This window comes from Mustelus asterias, chromosome 8 (assembly GCF_964213995.1).
Source record: "Mustelus asterias chromosome 8, sMusAst1.hap1.1, whole genome shotgun sequence".
Lineage (NCBI taxonomy): Eukaryota > Metazoa > Chordata > Chondrichthyes > Carcharhiniformes > Triakidae > Mustelus > Mustelus asterias.
Genome location: NC_135808.1, coordinates 87,516,729 through 87,537,930, shown reverse-complemented (window position 1 = coordinate 87,537,930; position 21,202 = coordinate 87,516,729). Strand labels below are relative to the sequence as shown.

Below are 21,202 nucleotides of genomic sequence, written 5' to 3'. Positions count from 1 at the left end.
ATGAAATGTAACAGACACTCATTTCCACAGAATAATGGGCAGATTTGCAAAAATCAGTTCCAAAATGAGAACATCCAGGACTACAGTAAACTAAAATTAAATTGTCTAATGAGTCACTTTAGATCTCGTGTTAACTTCTATATGGCCTAAACACCTCAACTGTTAGAGGTCAGTTTGTTTATTACCTTTTGTAGGAGGAACAGATATGCGCAGTATTTCCTAAATGGCGAGCGATTAGCAAATGTGGATGTATAAAGGGACCTGGATATTTCCATAAATAAGTCACTGAAGGCTTGCATGCAAAAGTGGCAGGCAATTAGAAAGGCTAAAGGCATATTGGCCTTTACTGTAGGAGGATTTGAGCACAGGAGTAATGAAGTCTTACTTCAAGTGTATAGAACCTTGGTTAGACCACACCTGGAGGATTGTGTACATTTTGGCCCCCTTGCCTTAGGAAGGATATTGCTTTAGTGCAACAAAGGTTCACCAGACTTGTTCCAGGGATGGCGGAACTGTCTTATGAAAGTTTGGGCAAACTGAGTCTTTAAGAGTTTAGAAGAATGAGAGGGGATCTCATGAAACCTACAAACTACTTAAAGGCATAGATAGGGTAGATGCATGTTTCCTGAGGTTGGGGAATCTAGAATCAGGTTACGCAATTTCAAAATAAGGGGGAAATCATTTAGGATTAAGATGAGGAGAAATATCTTTTCTCAGGAGAGTTGTGAATCTTTTGAATTCTCTCCCCCAAGGGGCTAAGGGAGTTCAGTCAGAATATTTTCAAAGCAGAGTATCTAGAAATCACTTACAAAAGCATTTGGGGGTGGGGACACAACAACAAAAGACATTGAAGTGGATGATCAGCTATAATTGTATTGAATGGCAGAGCAAGCATGATGGGTTGAATGGCCTACTCCTCCATCTAAGCAACGCCATAGGAAAATATAAAAATATATTCACTTTGTCTGTTTTCCAATTAAAATTTGGACACCAGAGTTTGATATCCATTCCTGTGATGGAAGAACTGCACTGGAATGTCATCATATATTATATGCTTAAATCCCAGTGAGGCTTGAATCCATAATTTGCTGACTCATGAGTAACACCAATGGAAGGTTTGAGGTTATCTCATTTGTAACAAGTTGTTTGACCCTATTGGAAATTGATTTAATTTTTTTATTTTACATTTCTATTTAGTTTCCTATAGGCCCTCTGAGATTATCTTCATTATTGTCACTCTGTATTTCTATTAATATTTATGATGTTTTTTTCATTCAGGGCCCCGGAACAATGACCTGACCCAGCCAAGTTATCCTGGTTTTGAGCGAGATGTTTTTAAAACCATTGCAGATTACTTTCTAAATCTTCCTGAGCCACTGCTTACATTTGAACATTATGAACTCTTTGTGAATATATTGGGTAGGTACATGAACACAAAAATAACCAGATATGGATTTTAATGCCTGGAGTTGTGCTACTGTTAATGCCTTATTATGAAGGTTTATTGTACTTAATGCTCCATTTGACCTGTGATTTTTACAAATGCTTTTGAGAAGAGTAGTTAAGTACAAGTAAGTTGTACCCTTTTGTAATTGTTGCTTTTTTTTAGTCTGCTTTGTGTTTTCTATGTTACTAACACATTTTGCAACGTGTCTTGTATTTTGTTCTTGCTGAGCTCATTGCTAATGTTTACTGTTTATTTGCACTCTGTGTACCTAAATCTGTTTTGGTTTTCTGTTAGTTTTATGTGGTTACATCATGATCTCCAACAGACAGCAAGGAAAGCGCAAGAATTTGGATGAACCCAGTTGTCCACAGCCAAGAAAATCACAACATTTGAATAGTCATATAAATTCTTTCAAATCAACAGAGTGCCTGTTACTAAGTTTAATTCGCAAAGACATTTTGCAAGAAAACAACCCTTTATTTGAACCAGATAAACAGGAGGAATTGCAATGTACATCTGGGCAAAAACTAAATCGAAATGAGCACAACCTTCAAAAAGGATGTGCTAAACGTTTAAACCAGTGTGCAAAAAGCCACAGAAAAGCTGATATCCAAGCGCAGATGATAGGAGGCAGCTGCGAGAATCTGACAAATTTAAAGAATGATCACGTACAGCATGATTCTATCAAGTCTAAATGCTACTCCGTGGGAAATATTGTGAACCTTTCAAGTGGAGATGAACTGCACAAACCACTGTGCCACACTGACCTAAATGAAGCAAGACATCAAAATGATAATGAACGTGGTCAAAACGTGCATTACTTTACGAAAAGTAGACCAAAAGCAGAATCCATGTTGAATCTTTATTTGGAAAGTGGCCGACAGCAAATTTCTAACTCAACTTCTAGGTTTGGCTCAGCATGGACCTTGACTGAATCCAGTAAAGAGCCTTGGACTAATTATAAAAATCAAAAATTGCTCGAAGGAGAGTCTACCAATGCTGTCAACCAAAAATCCATTCATGATCAGGGCCAGCAAACACGGAATTTACAATTGAGGCGATTGCACCACTTTTCTAAAATGAACTACCATGAATTAAATACAGCCAGTAACAGTAAAGTATCCAAAGATATAGGCAGCCACTTCAATATAAATGCTCCAGTTGCTGAAGTCACTATGAAACCTGATTTTTCGGCTCAGCCAGGACTAAGAAGACCAAACCCAATCAGTTTTGCTGCTACAGTGGACAGTGAATATCCAGCTATAGATATGTTCCAGTGTCACAAATGCACTGTGGATGGATCTGAAAACCCTTCAACTGGTTGCCATTCGACATTTGTAGGATGTTTAAATGGCACGCAAAGTAAGATAAATGCTGAATATTGCATGCATTGCTTGGTGCTTTTGTCTGAGTTTGTGTAATTTTGTCCATTTATATTTGGAAAAGACTGGATTAATTTCACAAGTTTAGCTATATTTAATGGGATATTAATTAATTAAATTAATATAATAGAACCAATAGTGCATTTAGTGTTGGTGTACTTGGTGAAATAAGTGGATTGTAAAGATTGAGGCTGGTATTGCTGAAAGTATTTTGGATTACCTATCAGTAGCTTGATGGTGACAGCAATGATAGATTATGATCCCAACCTGTCACTGTATTTCATTCAGACTGGGTAGAGGGAAATCTAATGTTTGTGTATTAGGAGTATGCTTGTACAATATTTCTGGAAAGGAAACATGCTGTCAAAGGTCCTCATTTTGCACTCAAGGATACAAGAAATAGGAGCAGGAGTAGACCACATGGCCTGATGAGACTGCTCCACCATTCAATATTGTAAGGAGACTACGCCACCATTCAACATGATCATTGCTGATCTTTGGTTTCAACTCCACCTTCCCGTTTTCCCCCTATGCCTTTATTTTCTGAGACCAAATATCCATCTATCCCAACTTTAAGTGTATTTTCTATGATTTCTATAGTATAGTTTCTATAGTATGGTATTTTCTATAGTTAAAGGTATCCTTTCTTAAATGTGGTCTCACCAAAATCCCATACAATTTTAGTAGGACTACTTTATTCTTGTACTCCAACCCCTTGTGATAAAAGCCAACACGACATTGACCTTCGTATTTGCTTGTTGTACATGCATGCTAACTTGCTGCATTCCTTATACAAGCACCCGCTTCGTTATACAAACACTAGATTGAAGATAGCTTTATCTTTGATTGGTTCCACAATGTATTTCTCCAGGCAAATTCATAAACATTCTACAAGCTTATCTAGCCCACTCTTGCCAATTTGATTGCCAGGGCTATTCCTCCTTTGCCATTCCGTCTGCCTTTCCAAAATATTATATACACTGGAATATTAGTTCCCAGCCTTGATCACCTTGTAACCATGTTTCTGTAATGGTAATTAGATATAATCATTTGCTTCTATTTCTGCCTCGAGTTGATCCATGTTACTGCAGATTCTTCATTCAGATAAAAAACGTTTTTTTCCCTTTTCATATTCCCTACAAGGACCTTGTATGCTTTTGTATGTTTTTTGTTAAACTCTCTGTCCCTTCCAGTTGCCTTTGGTTTACCTTGCCCACATTGCTATACTGTTCCAGTGCCTCACCCTATCTCCAACCAAAAGAGAAAATGTTGAAAAATCTCAGCAGGTCTGATAGCATCTGATAGGAGAGAAATGAGCTGACGTTTTGAGTCCAGATATCCCTTTGTCAAAGCTTTTATCCTTGCCCTATCTCCTTAGATTTCTAAATCCCTCTTCACCCAAACTCTCCACCTTGTCTTCTACCCACTTGTTAATTTAAAGCCCTGTCCACAATCCTAATTATATAATTGGCCAGGTTTAAGAAGAACCCGTCCCAACAGAATACCTCACTTTTCCCTGACTACTTGGAAAGGCATTGGTTAATTAGAGATAGTTAGCATGACTTTGTCAGAGAGAAGTCATGCCTAACAAATTTGATAAGATTTTTCAAAAATGTGATCGAGCGTGTGGATGAGAAAAATGCAGTTGATGTAGTTTATATGGATTTTAGTAAAGTCTTTGACAAGGTCCCACATGAAAGATTGATTGAGAAGGTTGAAGCATATTTGCAAATGACGCCAATACTGGTAGGTACGATTAATAGTGAAGAAGAAGGTTGTAGGTTACAGGAAGATGTAGATGGGTTGGTCAGATGGGCAGAGCAGTGGCAGAGGGTATTTAACCCTGATGAGTGTGAAGTAATGCACCTTGGAAGAAGTAACAAGACAATGGAGTCTTTAATGAATGGCAGGACACCAGGAAGCTCAGAGGAACAGATGGATCCTGAGGATCACAAATCCCTGATGGTGACTTAGCAGGTGAATAGTATATGGAACACTTGCGTTTATCAGTCATGGCATAGAGTATAAGAGCAAGAAGGTAATGTTGAAGCTATACAGAACATTGGTTAGCCACAGCTGGAGTACTGTGTGCAGTTCTGTCACCTCACTATAGGAAGGATATGTTTGCACTAGAGGGGGTACAGAGGAGATTCATCAGGATATTGCCTGCGATGGAGCATTTGAGCTATAAGAATATACTGGATAGGTTTGGATTGTTTTCTTTAGAGCAGAGAAGGCTAAAGGTCATGACTGAGATGTATAAGATTGAGGGGTATGAGCACAAAGAACAAAGAACAAAGAACAATGCAGCACAGGAACAGGCCCTTCGGCCCTCCAAGCCCGCGCCGCTCCCCGGTCCAGGATTGAATCCTGAATCCAGGATCCCCGCCCAATTTTCCAGCCTATCTACATACCAATATCCTATCCACCGAGCTGTCCCTCACAGCTATGATGCTTTGTTCATTACAACCTATTAACTTACCCCCACCCCCCCATTCCAGACCATGTGATCTCCAGGGAGAGGCGAAAACCCAGAGTGAAAAACCCCAGGGCCAATATGGGGAAAAAAAAATCTGGGAAATTCCTCTCCGACCCCCTGAGGCGATCGAAACGAGTCCAGGAGATCACAATGGCCCCGATCGGAAAATGCTTCCCAACCCTAGTCATTTCCACTTCCACGAACACCATATGAATTCCCTGCCCCCGAGACAGGTTCCCAACTATCCGCAGTCTCACTCTGTACTGGCACCAGCAAGATGATCGTAGAATGAAGGCTTGAAACGAGAAACCAGGAACAATTAGCCCGCGCCGCTCCCTGGTCCAAACTAGACCACTCTTTTGTATCCCTCCATTCCCACTCCGTTCATATAGCTGTCTAGATAAGTCTTAAACGTTCCCAGTGTGTCCGCCTCCACCACCTTGCCCGGCAACACATTCCAGGCCCCCACGACCCTCTGTGTGAAATATGTCCTTCTGATATCTGTGTTAATCCTCCCCCCCTTCACCTTGAACCTATGACCCCTCGTGAACGTCACCTTCAGGTGAATAAGACACAGCTGTTCCCGTTGGTTGAGGGGTCAATCACGGGGGGGGCATAGTTTTAGGGTAAGGGGCAGGAGATTCAAAGGGAACTTGAGAAAAAACATTTTCACTCAGGGTGGTGGGAATCTGAAATGCACTGCCTAGGAAAATAGTGGAGGCCAGAAACCTTACAACCCTTAAAGTAGTTGGATGAGCATTTGAAACATCATAACATTCAAGGATATGAACCAAGTGCTGGAAATTGGGGTTAGTTCTCACACTCTCATCACTCTCTCTCTCACTCTCTCTCTCTCTCACTCTCTCTCTCTCTCACTCTCTCTCTCACTCTCTCACTCTCTCTCTCTCACTCTCTCTCTCTCACTCTCTCTCTCACTCTCTCTCTCTCTCTCACTCTCTCTCTCTCTCTCACTCTCTCTCTCTCTCTCTCTCTCTCACTCTCACTCTCACTCTCACTCTCACTCTCTCTCTCTCTCTCTCACTCTCTCTCTCACACTTGTTGGACAATTGGCAGGGCTGAGGGTCCTCCAGCAATACAAACTGATTTCCCCATACCTGCCTGATTCAGTCACACCCTGCTATCTCTGACCATTGACCAACTGGAAAGATCTGCCTAGCCTAAGGGAAATGACTCCTTCCTGAAATAAAGTATCCAGGTAACTTTTCCCTCTGTGTCTGCAACTCAGTGACTTTGAGCTGAAGTTCCTCAAGCTGCAGAAGTGTCTGCCTTGGCTCACAGTGGTGTCCATGAGCTCAGACATTCTTTCCACAGCCACACATCGCCTATCCTGCTATCTTTATAATATTTAATTATTTTACTAATTAAATATGCTTCAATAAATGTTCTGTTTACCCTGATGTAAACCTGAAATCAGGGATTCATCAGGACAGATGCAAAACTGCCAAATTTCATAGGGAACAGCAATTTATACTGTATGAGAAAAGTAGTGCTGATTTCCTGTAAGTCGACTTGATTGGTCAATGTTGCCATGTCAAATACACCAGGGAGCTTTGTTTCCCCATGTTCTTGTTCATGCAAAAATATTTTGATTTGATTTATTATTGTCACATGTATTAGCATACAGTGAAAAGTATTGTTTCTTGCGTGCTATACAGACAGAGCATACCGTTCATAGAGAAGGAAACGAGAGTGCAGAATGTAGTGTTACAGTCATAGCTAGGGTGTAAAGAAAGATCAACTTAATGCAAGGTAGGTCCGTTCAAAAGTCTGATGGCAGCAGGGAAGAAGCTGTTCTTGAGTCGGCTGGTACGTACCTCAGACTTTTGTATCTTTTTCCTGACGGAAGAAGGTGAAAGAGAGAATGTCTGGGATGCGTGGGGTCCTTAATTATGCTGGCTGCTTTGCCGAAGCAGCAGGAAGTATAGACAGAGTCAGTGAATGGGAGGCTGGTTTGCATGATGGATTGGGGCTACATTCATGACCTTTTGTAGTTTTTTGCGGTCTTGGGCAGAGCAGGAGCCATACCAAGCTGTGATACAGCCAGAAAGAGTGCTTTCTATGGTGCATCTGTAAAAGTTGGTGAGAGTCGTAGCTGACATGTCAAATTTCCTTAGTTTTCTGAGAAAGTAGAGGCGTTGGTGGGCTTTCTTAACTATAGTGTCGGCATGGGGGGGACCAGGACAGGTTGTTGGTGATCTGGACACCTAAAAACTTGAAGAGCTCAACCCTTTCCACTTCGTCCCATTGATGTAGACAGGGGCATGTTCTCTACGCTTCCTGAAGTCAATGACAATCTTCTTCTTTTTGTTGACACTGAGGGGGAGATTATTGTCGTTGCACCAGTTCACCAGATTCTCTATCTCATTCCTGTACTCTGTCTCGTCATTGTTTGAGATCCGACTCACTACAGTGGTGTTGTCAGCAAACTTGAAAATTGAGTTGGAGGGGAATTTGGCCACACAGTCATAGGTGTATAAGGAGTATAGTAGGGGACTGAGAACATAGCCTTCTAGGGCACTGGTGTTGCTGATGATCGTGGAGGAGGCGTTGTTGCCTATCCTTACTGATTGTACTTTTTTTTTACTTACAATGTCTGGACATATTACTCCTGTCTACAGAGAACTGTTCACTGCATATGATTTTGTGAAAGCATGAGTGCACTGCAAGTCTGATTAATTATGGTAATTCTTAGCACACTCTAGATTGTTCAAATGCTGCTCAACCACAGAATCATATCTAACGTTAGATATTGTATTCTCAGATTTATAAGTACACGTTTGTTGAGTATGTCAGTGCTCTGCCTACAACAAACAGCCGAAAGAATGTGCTGAGCCAACTGTTGGAATGTACAACCTACCTCTCATCAATATTATTGCTTGTGTATTGCACATGCTCGCGGGCCTATGTTCACCACCTTTGCACCTGAGAAGTGCCTAGTCTACGTCAAATTGCCCAGGTGGGGTAAAGTATCTCTCAAATTTGAGCAACAGGTGGAGCTAGCCATTTCATGCTGCTACTATGCAGTGGCAACATGAGTGGCATTTTTCTACTAACAGGGTGCTGCTCTCAAGTCAAAAAGACATTCTGCCGACCACACAAATGAGTAATGTGCTATACGAATTTCGCTGCCAGTGCAATTCCAAGTACGTATCCCAACGACTGACTAATTGTATCAAACGACACCTCCCTTTGGCAGTTCACAGTAGGCAGAAACTGACCACACTCAGCCTATCTGTGCTTGCAAATCTCAGAGCACAATGTCTAGCATTAGATGTGATTCCACAATTGGACAGTACTTGCTGAATAATTGCATGTGTGCTAAAAATTACACTAACCACCAGTTTCAGATGACCAGTCAGGTTCACAATGTAGCTCACTTAAGCTTGCTAGAAGATGTGTATATTCATATGCAGGGAGTTGTGCTCTGCAGTCAAAGGAATGTGTCCAGGCATTGCATTTTGCTTTTGCATAAACAAAGCATGGAGGGACAATAGTATTCACCATGGTAATATTGGTTGGCAAGTTAGCTCTGGTCAATCAGCACCATTTTCTCATGCAGTATATATTGTTCCCTTTGAAATTTGACATGCTTGCGCCTGTCCTGATGAGTTTTGACAGCATGTTTCTTTTTATTTGTTTTAAGCAATACTCCAGTTCTTTACCAGTGACTATTAATACAACACTATTGTTAACAAATTGTATTCTCCAGTATTTGATCCGGTTGTAAGAAAATCACACTTACATAGTACAGGTATGTTCAAATTTAGATTTGGGGAAAAAAATAGTGGAAAACACTGATTTCTCAAATGTTCTAGGAACACTTTTAGTGCATTTATGCATGAGATGACGGTCCAGGGAATAATATAGTAAAACTTGATTCATACCCGTACAACAGGTTTGCTACAACCTCAGCTGGAGCAGGTTGCTATAGAAGCCCTTCAGATATGTTGTCTCTTCTTGCCTCCGTCTAATCGTAGAAAACTGCAACTACTAATGCGCATGATTTCTCGCATCAGCCAGAATGTAGATATGCCACAACTCCATGAAGCCATGGGAACAAGAATGTTGGTATGTGGCTACCTTTAATATCATATCGACCTGGTATAGTGAAATATGACATGCCTTAGCACCAAGTTGAATTCGTAAAGATTCTGATATTCTTTTCAAATGTAGGTTGAAATTATTTTTGCACTCCAAATGGGAATGGCAAGCACCCAATCTTTGCATCAGGCACTTGAAAATCAGATACAGCCAACCAGCTGCAGAGTTCCTTTTGCCAACCTCTGTCCAACTGCAGGGGGTGCCCATTTTGCACCTTATTACCTTGTTTAATTTTCCATATCAGCTATCTTGCAATAACATTCAAAATGAAATGTAAAGGAAGGTAGTGGATGTCTAAAATAAAACTCGGGTAAATGCGATCTTACAAATTCGTCGAGTGACAAACTGGAAAAAAAATTGCACTAACCTACATCATTGGTATGCTAGAAGGGAACAAAAGCTTTATTTTTCCTTGCCTCATAGTTCAGTGGGAAACCATGTGTCATGTGGCACTAGTCTGTTCAAACTAGTAGGAACAGTTTGAAGTTTGGTCTCTGCATTAGCTTATCTCATCCTGGATAGAAACAAGCATTCAGGAATGCGAAATTTCAACTCCTTGATGAATTTCTGTATGGAATTCCATCCTTGGATATAACTTTCTGACCGTCCCTTCTCTGTAGTTCTTGCACTCAAATTTTGACCTCCCACTCTTAACTGGTCCCTGAAGTCTGAGCTGTTCAAGGCGCAATTTATGAGCTCCTGTATGAAGGCTCCCATCACAGCTTATGCCCTTTTTCAAAAATTATTCATTCATGCAATATGGATGTTGCTGGCTAGGCCAGCTTCTATTGCCCATTCCGGGAACATAGGAGCAGGCCCCTTTAGGCATTGTCCATCATTCAATTAGATCATGGCTAATCTTTTGTCTCAATGCCATCTTCCTGCACTATATTTCTGTAAGATGTCATCGGTATTTCAAAGTCGAGTGACCATTGCTTTGAACAAACTCTGACTAAGACTCCACAGCCTTCTTGGGGTAGAGAATTCCAAAGATTCGTCACCCTCTGAATGAAGAAATTCCTTCTCATCTGGGTCCTAAATAGCCTATCTCTTATTCTGAGACTGTGTCCCCTTGTTCTAGGCCAATCCTGCACCCCCTCTGCCCCCAACCAGGGAAAACATCCTTCCTGCATCTATCCTGTTTAGCCCTGTAAGAATTTTGTATGTTTGAATGAGATTATCTCATTCTTCAACTCTCATTCTTCTAAACAATGGTGCCATCCTAGGGATTAATCCAGTGAACTTTCATTCCATTCCCTTTATGGCCAGTATATCCTTGGGTAAGGAGACCAAAGCTGCACACAATATTCCAGATTCCACACAAGTACAGCAAACCTTCTTTATCCTGTACTCAAAATGCCATGTGCTAAAGGCAAGTATAGCATTTGCCTTCCTAATTGCACCTGCATATTAGCTTTCAGTGACTTGTCTACAACAACACCCAGATCCCTTTGGACATCAACACTTCCCAATTTTTCATTATTTAAGAAATGCTCCTTATTTCTGTTTCGCCTATCAAAGTGGATAACTTCAACTTTATTCCATCTGCAATGTTCTTACTACTCACTTAGCCTGTCCAAATCCCTTTTAAGCCTCTTTGCATCCTCCTCAGAATTCACATTCCCACCTAGTTTTGTGGTCACCAGTACAATTGTCATAGAGTCATTGAGGTTTACAGCATGGAAACAGGCCCTGCGGCCCAACTTGGCCACGTCGCCTTTTTTTTTAAAAACCCCTAAGCTAATCCCAATTGCCCGCATTTGGCCCATATCCTTCCATACCCATCGTACTCATGTGACTATCTAAATGTTTTTTAAAAGATAAAATTGTACCCGCCTCTACTACTACCTCTGGCAGCTTGTTCCAGACACTCGCCATCCTCTGTGTGAAAGAATTGCCCCTCTGGACACTTTTGTATCTCTCCCCTCTCACCTTAAACCTATGCCCTCTAGTTTTAGACTCCCCTACCTTTGGGAAAAGATATTGACTATCTACTTTGTCTATGCCCCTCAGTATTTTACAGACCTCTATAAGGTCACCCCTCAACCTCCTACGCTACAGAGAAAAAAGTCCCAGTCTATTCAGCATCTCCTTATAACTCAATCCATCAAGCCCCGATAGCATCCTAGTCAATCTTTTCTGCACTCTTTCTAGTTTAATAATATCCTTTCTATAATAGGGTGACCAGAATTGCACACAGTATTCCAAGTGTGGCCTTACCAATGTCTTGTACAACTTCAACAAGATGTCCCAACTCCTGTATTCAATGTTCGGACCGATGAAACCAAGCATGCTGAATGCCTTCTTCACCACTCTGCCCACCTGTGACTCCATTTTCAAGGAGCTATGAACATGTACCGCTAGATCTCTTTGTTCTGTAACTCTCCCCAGCGCCCTACCATTAACTGAGTAAGTCCTGCCCTGGTTCAAGCTACCAAAATGCATCACCTCGCATTTGTCTAAATTAAACTCCATCTGCCATTCGTCAGCCCACTGGCCCAATTGATCAAGATCCCATTGTAATTGGAGATGACTTTCTTCACTGTCCACTATGCCACCAATCTTGGTGTCATCTGCAAACTTACTAACCATGCCCCCTATATTCTCATCCAAATCATTAATATAAATGACAAATAACAGTTGGCCCAGCACTGATCCCTGAGGCACACCGCTGGTCACAGGCCTCCAGTTTGAAAAACAACTCTCTACAACCACCCTCTGGCTTCTGTCAAGAAGCCAATTTTGTATCCATTTAGATACCTCACCCTGAATCCTTATGCAACAACCTACCATGCGGCACCTTGTCAAATGCCTTGCTAAAGTCCATGTAGACAACATCAACTGCACTGCCCTCATCTACCTTCTTGGTCCTTTAAGGTGGTTCTTGAATTGCTGCAGTCCATGTTGTAGGAACGCCCACAGTATTGTATTGTTGGAAAGGGAGTTTCAGGATTTTGACCCAACAACAGTGAAGGCACAGTGATATCGTTCCAAGCCAGGATGGTGAGTGGCTTAGAGAGAAAATTGCAGCTGGATGTTTCCATGTATTTGCTGCCCTTGTCCATTGCAGGTTTGGAAAGTGATGTTGAAGGAACCTTGGTGAGTTCCTGCAGTACATCTTGTAGATGCCACTGTACGTTGGTAATGGAGGAAGTAGATGTTGAAGGTGGTGAATCAGTTGCCAATCCAAGATTCTACTTCATGACTATCACTGCCATACGAACATCATATTAAGGTCAAATAGCCTACTGGCACTGATTGTAGAGACTTTTGAGTGAAGTAAAGCCATAGGGAGAGGAACTCCAGCAAGGAACCCTGTGGGCTTCATCCCATGACACTCCAACGGTACCGTGCTGCTCAACCTCCCTCTGTCGGTGACCCCAATGTCTCCAGCAAGGTGAGCTGTCATTATGCAGTTGAGTTTCTGTCTTCGAAGGAGAAAATATATTGAACAAAAAGCAGAAGATACTGAAGGATGAGATTTGGCATGCGAATTCTTGATTGAACATTTTGGTTTCCTTAATAGGTAATTCAAACTTTTTCACGTTGTATACTACGTTGTGAAAAAGAAGCTGACCTTGATGAATTACTGGGCACACGACTTGTTTCCTTTATGTTGGACCACCAACAAGAAATTCTGCAGGTACCACCTTATTTGAGGAATGCTGTTGACAACCACATCAATCATCTCCAAAGAGTCCAGGTATGCTATACTTTCATTAGTAATAAATGATTTTGAAAGTATACATGTTATTGAATGTGTTTTAACTTCATGCACTATAGCGGTAATATGAATTTCAGTCCCACGTGATAGTGAGGAGAGGAATAGGGAGAGAGAGCAGTTGAACACGTGGCTACAGGGATGGTGAGGGAGTGAGGGATTCAGATACCTGGACAATTGGGGCTCATTCTGGGGTACGTGGGACCTCTACAAACGGGATGGTCTACACCTGAACCAGAGGGATACCAATATCCTGGTGGGGAAATTTGCTAATGCTCTTCAGGAGGGTTTAAACTAATTCAGCAGGGGGATGGGAACCTGAATTGTAGCTCCGGTGTACAGGAGGTTGAGAGTAGTGAGATCATGGATAAGGTTTCAAGGTCGCTGGAGTGTACTGCCAGGCAGGAAGGTGGTTTGAAGTGTGTATACCTCAACGCCAGGAGCATCTGGAATAAGGTGGGTGAACTTGCAGCATGGTTGGTACCTGGGACTTCGATGTTGTGGCCATCTCGGAGGCAGGGACAGGAATGGTTGTTGCAGGTTCCGGGGTTTAGATGTTTCAGTAAGAGCAGGGAAGGTGGTAAAAGAGGGGGAGGTGTGGCATTGTTAGTCAAGGACAGTATTACGGTGGCAGAAAGGATGTTTGATGAGGACTCGTCTACTGAGGTAGTATGGGCTGAGGTTAGAAACAGGAAAGGAGCGGTCACCCTGTTGGGAGTTTTCTACAGGCCTCCAAAAAGTTCCAGAGATGTAGAGGAAAGGATTGCAAAGATGATTCTGGATAGGAGCGAAAGTAGCAGGGTAGTTGTTATGGGGGACTTTAACTTTACAAATATTGACTGGAAAAGCTATAGTTCGAGTACTTTAGAGGGGTCAGTTTTTGTCCAATGTGTGCAGGAGGGTTTCCTGACACAGTATGTAGATAGGCCAACAAGAGGCGAGGCCACATTGGATTTGGTACTGGGTAATGAACCAGACCAGGTGTTAAATTTGGAGGTAGGTGAGCACTTTGGTGATAGTGACCACAATTCGGTTACGTTTACTTCAGCGATGGAAAGGGATAGGTATATACCAAAGGGCAAGAGTTATAGCTGGGGGAAAGGAAATTATGATGCGATTAGGCGAGATTTAGGATGCGTAGGTTGGGGGAAGGAAACTGCAGGGGATGGGCACAATTGAAATGTGGAGCTTGTTTAAGGAACAGCTACTGCGTGTCCTTGATAAGTATGTACCTATCAGGCAGGGAGGAAGTGGTCGAGCGAGGGAACCGTGGTTTACTAAAGAAGTTGAATCTCTTGTGAAGAGGAAGAAGGAGACTTATGTTAAGATGAAACGTGAAGGCTCAGTTAGGGCGCTTGAGAGTTACAAGTTAGCCAGAAGGACGTAAAGAGAGAGTTAAGAAGAGCCAGGAAGGAACATGAGAAGTCTTTGGCAGGTAGGATCAAGGAAAACCCTAAAGCTTTCTATAGGTATGTCAGGAATAAAAGAATGACTAGGGTAAGATTAGGGCCAGTCAAGGACAGTAGTGGGAAGTTGTGCGTGGAGCCTGAAGAGATAGGAGAGGCGCTAAATGAATATTTTTCGTCAGTATTCACGCAGGAAAAAGACAATGTTGTCGAGGAGAATACTGAGATACAGGCTATTGGACTAGACGGGATCGAGGTTAATAAGGAGGAGATGTTAGCCATTCTGGAAAGTGTGAAAATAGATAAGTCCCCTGGGCCAGATGGGATTTATCCTAGGATTCGCTGGGAGGCTAGGGAGGAGATTGCAGAGCCTTTGGCTTTGATTTTTATGTCGTCATTGTCTACAGGAATAGTGCCAGAAGATTGGAGGATAGCAAATGTTGTCCCCTTGTTCAAGAAGGGGAGTAGAGACAACCCTGGTAATTGTAGACCAGCGAGCCTTACTTCTGTTGTGGGCAAAGTTTTGGAAGGGATTAGAAGAGATAGGATTTATAATCATCTAGAAAGGAATAATTTGATTAGGGATAGTCAACACAGTTTTGTGAAGGGTAGGTTGTGCCTCACAAACCTTATTGAGTTCTTTGAGAAGGTGACTAAAGAGGTGGATGAGGGTAAAGCAGTTGATGTGGTATATAAGGATTTCAGCAAAGCGTTTGATAAGGTTCCCCACAGTAAGCTATTGCAGAAAATACGGACGCATGGGATTGAGGGTGATTTAGTGGTTTAGATCAGGAATTGGCTAGCTGTAAGAAGACAGAGGGTGGTGGTTGACAGGAAATGTTCATCCTGGAGTTCAGTTACTAGTGGTGTACCGCAAGGATCTGTTTTGGGGCCACTGCTGTTTGTCATTTTTATAAATGACCTGGATGAGGGCGTTCAAGGATGGGTTAGTAAATTTGCAGATGATGCTAAAGTCGGTGGAGTTGTGGACAGTGCGGAAGGTTGTTGCAGGTTACAGAGGGACATAGATAAGCTGCAGAGCTGGGCTGAGAGGTGGCAAATGGAGTTCAATGCGGAAAAGTGTGAGGTGATTCACTTTGGAAGGAGTAACAGGATTACAGAGTACTGGGCTAATGATAAGATACTTGGTAGTGTGGATGAACAGAGAGATCTCGGTGTCCGTGTTCATAGATCCCTGAAAGTTGGCACCCAGGTTGATAGGGTTGTTAGCTTTTATTGGTGATGGGATTGAGTTTCGGAGCCAGGAGGTCATGTTGCAGCTGTACAAAACTCTGGTGCGGCCACACTTGGAGTATTGCGTACAGTTCTGGTCGCCGCATTATAGGAAGGATGTGGAAGCGTTGGAAAGGATGCAGAGGAGGTTTACTCGGATGTTGCCTGGTATGGTGGGAAGGTCTTATGAGGAAAGGCTGAGGGACTTGAGGTTGTTTTCGTTAGAGAGAAGAAGGTTAAGAGGTGACTTAATAGAGGCATACAAGATGATTAGAGGATTAGATAGGGTGGATAGTGAGAGCCTTTTTCTCGGACGGTGATAGCTAGCATGAGGGGACATAGCTTGAAATTGAGGGGTGATAGATATAGGACAGATGTCAGAGGTAGGTTCTTCACTCAGAGAGTAGTAAGGGCGTGGAATGCCCTGCCTGCAGCAATAGTGGACTCGCCAACATTAAAGGCATTTAAATGGTCATTGGATAAACATATGGATGATATTGGAATAGTGTAGGTTATATGGGCTTTAGATTGGTTTCACTGGTCGGTGCAACATCGAGGGCCGAAGGGCCTGTACTGCGCTGTAATGTTTTATGTTCTATGTACATGTAAACCTCAAGGGCTAAAAGTATTAATTTATTCTTGTTTTTCAGATTACATATCCAAGCACAAACATAAATGCTACAGTCCCAATGTATGCATTCTGCCAACAGATAAGCACCAAAGAATTTGAAGAGCAAAGGGTTTCTGTGTCACAGGCTGCAATAGCTGAGTTATTGGAAAATATTGTGGAAGACAAGAAATTATCAGTTAAAGACAAGAGGAAAAAGCTTAAGCAAGTAGGCAAAGGAAGTACCTTTATGTAAAACAGATTTTTTTGATGGGGAAAAATAATGACAAATAAACTAACATCTAATTTAAAAGGTGACTAAATGAGTTGCACCATCCTTTTGCAGAAAAAGGCAATTAGGCTTCAATTGTTGCTTAGACTGTTTTATTGCATAAATGTTTTAAATTTCTGCGAGGGAGTTCTAACTTAAAATTTACCCATTTTTGGCTTCATGACCATTTAAAATTGCAATTGTATTTCAGAACCACTTCAAGAAAAGGGGACTCCGTAATGCCTTGTCTCCTGGTGTTTAATAACTCTCATTCACCTGTCTGTGGATTTCACTGGTTGCAACTAAAACATTGACTTCAGTGCCCTGAGCTGTCCATAAACATTACCTAGGAAATGATGTGCTGCATCTCTTAGATTATTCTTGCATTTAGTGCCTGAATGTCAGTCTGAACAGATTCCTTGTTATGCACCCAAGGATTCATCCTCCCTTACCTTAAAGAGTGTGGACAGGTCAAGGGCAGCAGGAAGGTTACCCAGGGAATTTTACGGGGCCTGTAAAATTCTGCCCCTGGATTTGGTCTATCTCCCTTTCTAAAATAAAATATAGAAATCACCATTAACTATCTGCCAACCCTCTGGCAGAATTCCCTTAAGTGTATACATAAATATATTTTTTATTATTATATATTATGTGTATAGAAATATATATTCTTAAAATATTTTGTGGATTCAATTCTTCCAGAAAAGTGGTTTTACCTGCTCTACTTTTGACAACAATTATTTTGATCTTAACAATTAGTTACTCCCTGCCCCATTTTATCTAAAATATCTTTTTTTTCTCTTCTAATGTCATTTTAATCTTATTAGTCTCCTCAGTAAATGCCAAAACAAGGTAAATATTCAATATTTAAGTATTTTGTTGTCTTGTGAGTTGAGCTTTGCATTCCTTCACAGTGATAACTCCAGTCTGTCTTTTGTTTTGCTATTGACACGGCTGTTCTGTCTCTATTCTCCTCAATTTAGTTCCATCATTTTTATAATTTCCTAATTTATATTATCTTTAGTCATCCTTCCCTTTCTTTCATTGTCTATATGTTTAGTCTATGCCTTTTTCTTTACTTTCAATTTTACACTTCATTTTATTCATCCATGATGTTTCATCACTGGCTAAGCTTGGTCATGTTTAATGGAATATATTTCTTGAATTCTACTGTTCAGAATTTTTAGATATTTCTCCACTGCCGTCTTTTGTCTTTCAGTCAAATAACTTAGGACTTAGTGATGCATATAGTTTCTCTCAGTCAATATTTTAAACTTCATTGTGCTATGATCGCTATTAGCAATGCTTGCTTCTCTTTTCTGCTCCAGTTCATTTTTCGTTATTAGATCCAGTAGCAGTTCCCCTCTGGTTTGGCTTCTTGAATACAAAGTATAAAAAGTCCCATCATGTCTATTTAAAAACTCCTTTCCTTTTTCCCCCTTCCTCCCTCTTTTTTGTTGTTTATTTGGGAGTAATTGAAATCTTTACTGATCCAAAATCTTTTACTCTTTCCTAGATTTTCCTGCATTTTTTTGCATCCTGTTACAATATTGAACGATTTGTAGAATTAACCTCTTAAAATGATCGGTCTTCTCTGTCTTCATTCAAATGGTTTTCTTTCAGTACTTTGGTTAGACCCTAACTGATGTTGTGAAAGGTTTCCATAACTACCTTGCTTTCCTGCTCTATGCTTCTATTTTAAAGCATCAAGGATCCCTTGTGCCTTTTTCACAACCTTCTAAATTTTTCCTGCTCCCATCAATAATCTGAATAACACAGAAAAGCCACAGGCAATGTCAATTGAGGACACATACCATCCCTTTACTAAATACTTCCCAGCATCTAATAAAAAGCCCATGTTGGGGATTATTACATGAGGCTGAAAATGTGCATGTTTCCTCAATGTCTGAGGAATAATATTTACATGAATCCTAACTAATTATGTATAAAATGCAAAGGCGTTGACTTCAAAAGGTTTGAACTCACCTTCACTAATAATTTTAAGTTGGCCAACTATTTTAACAATCTGCCCAATTTTCTTTTCCATTGGCTGAAATGGAACATAAATTGGAGAGGCTGTAAAATGGGTAATCAACTGCTGCCCACTTTCCCATCTAACAGTAACAGTTAACATTGACCCCTACATGTATAGATTAGAATGAAAGCAATCTTTTTCAAGTGTTGACTAGAAATAACTCCTGGAATTGGTAGAGATGCCTATTAATTTTTCTTTCAGTTTCAGAAAGAATATCCAGAAATTTATCAAAACCGCTTCCCCATGACTGACAGCGAGGCCAAGCTCTTCCAGGATAAACCCAAGATCAAACCACCAATGCTGATTACAATAAAGAAACCACTTAAAAGTCTTCAGAAAATGCAAAGTCTGAGATATTGAATAAAACAAGATCAGGATTTTCAAGCTATTTGCACAAAACTTCAAATAACATCCATGAAGTGATTTTTTTTCTGGAAAGATTTCTTATGATTCACCTCTACAGGGGTAGAGGGACAAAAACAGAAGTAACAAATGAAGAGGACACTCAGGGGACATGTCTCCACCACAGTCTGTTAACTCAACAATATTACAATTATGCAGCTCTTCTTTGAAGATATTCCCTGTACAGTTGATGACCTGGAACTACAAAGCTGAAAAAAGAAATATTTTTATTTTAAGAGCTTCCATCGCACTGAAGAGGCTTCAGGCCAATTCAACAACCAGCTGTGAAAATTCTGCTCTCGTTTTGACAGCTAAGACAATCCACGACATTCTAAAACAATCCACATTTTTTTTTAAAATGTGGGTTGTTTTATTTAGAAAGTTGTAACAGATTTTTTTTTAAAGTCCAGGCTCCAGATCTACATTTGCACCAAAAATGAATTAGTTCTTCCTTGGACTTTTCCCTATCCATTTTGTTGAATCCATTCATTAGCTTTTGAGATGTTGGTTACATATAGACAGGCAAAAATGTTACTGCCACCCTGATAATGACATGCACAATGGATCAATCAGTATCTATCAATAGATGTCAAGTTGAAATTTGGGTGAAGCCTTTTTTCTGAGAAGCTCTCTTCCTTTTAAATATGCCAGTCTATTGATCGCTTGTATCTGCTTTAGACTTCCAGCAGTTGCAGACTTTCTCTTTTTATTACTGAGTAGCTTTCATGTACACGGACAAATATTATACTTTAAACATTACACCAATAAATAATCCCTGCATAATAGTGTGTATGTAATGCATTGAATTGTTGATGTATTCTTCACATATCAGTAATAGTTCGACAGTAACATGCTACCAGTGTAATAATATTGACTTTGTTAGTAGAAGGTTGGCTGTCTCTCTTATTTCAATGTCAAGTAAGCCTATGATGTGGAGATGCCGGCAAGTAAGCCTATGCCATAACTATATGACACCAGTCAGCAACACCCATGTTTCTGCTTTTAAAAAATGGTTCTAAGCAACTTGCTGGTTGAGATTTAAAAACTTACAATATTAGAACATAGAACATTACAGCGCAGTACAGGCCCTTCGGCCGTCGATGGTTTCACTGGTTGGCGCAACAATCTAAAGCCCATCTAACCTACACTATTCCAATATCATCCATATGTTTATTCAATGACCATTTAAATGCCCTTAATATTGGCGAGTCCACTACTGCTGCAGGCAGGGCATTCCACGCCCTTACTACTCTCTGAGTGAAGAACCTACCTCTGACATCTGTCCTATATCTCTCACCCCTCAATTTAAAGCTATGTCCCCTCGTGCTAGCTATCACCGTCCGAGGAAAAATGCTCTCACTATCCACCCTATCTAATCCTCTGATCATCTTGTATGCCTCTATTAAGTCACCTCTTAATCTTCTTCTCTCTAACGAAAACAACCTCCAGTCCCTCAGCCTCTCCTCATAAGACCTTCCCACCATACCAGGCAACATCCTAGTAAATCTCCTCTGCACCCTTTCCAATGCTTCCACATCCTTCCTATATTGCGGCGACCAGAACTGTACGCAATACTCCAAGTGTGGCCGCACCAGAGTTTTGTACAGCTGCAACGTGACCTCCTGGCTCCGAAACTCAATCCCTCCACCAATAAAAGCTAACACTCCGTACGCCAAATTGAGACTTTTTTTTCTCTCTGTCTGCTCTGTGGTTTAGCGTTAGCATCTCCCTGACACTGATGTGCAGAAAGTACACAATAATCTGATCTAAGCCCATTTGTATAATTATTCACAACCTCAAACAAATTTGGGGTGGATGCAGGTGAGAAAAGAAAATTGTATGTAAATTAAATTTAAGGGATCAGGCAAATTAAAGGGAATTGAGAACCAGCATGTCAAAATGAAGAGAAATGAAATGAGATGTGATGCACCCTTGAGCCTACACAATTAAAGCCTGAGCAACATAGCACCGCTATCCTCCTTGGCTGTATATGATAGTGCTGCTTGCAAGGAGATGACACAATCTGTGTTCCACCATATATGGTATCCCAGTTTCAGAGTGATATGCTGCAATAGTTGTAACCAAGTATTGACTTTT

The 21,202-nt window shown here is 41.0% G+C and overlaps 1 protein-coding gene across 2 annotated transcripts in view; it reads left to right on the top strand.

Annotated features, from left to right (window-relative positions):
* The window catches only part of LOC144497926 (DEP domain-containing protein 1B-like), a 43,614-nt gene extending 23,709 nt beyond the window's left edge, over positions 1-19,905 (top strand). Inside the window, exons 7-12 of one of the 2 annotated variants that reach the window (XM_078219379.1) lie at positions 1,279-1,419; positions 1,742-2,809; positions 9,225-9,397; positions 12,957-13,133; positions 16,441-16,626; positions 18,905-19,905. In XM_078219379.1, coding sequence (XP_078075505.1) covers positions 1,279-1,419; positions 1,742-2,809; positions 9,225-9,397; positions 12,957-13,133; positions 16,441-16,626; positions 18,905-19,063 — 1,904 coding nt within the window. In that variant the 3' untranslated portion in view covers positions 19,064-19,905. The remainder of the gene's footprint in view (positions 1-1,278; positions 1,420-1,741; positions 2,810-9,224; positions 9,398-12,956; positions 13,134-16,440; positions 16,627-18,904) is intronic. The other variant, XM_078219381.1, reaches the window with a different exon arrangement.
* Positions 19,906-21,202: the final 1,297 nt, after the last annotated feature.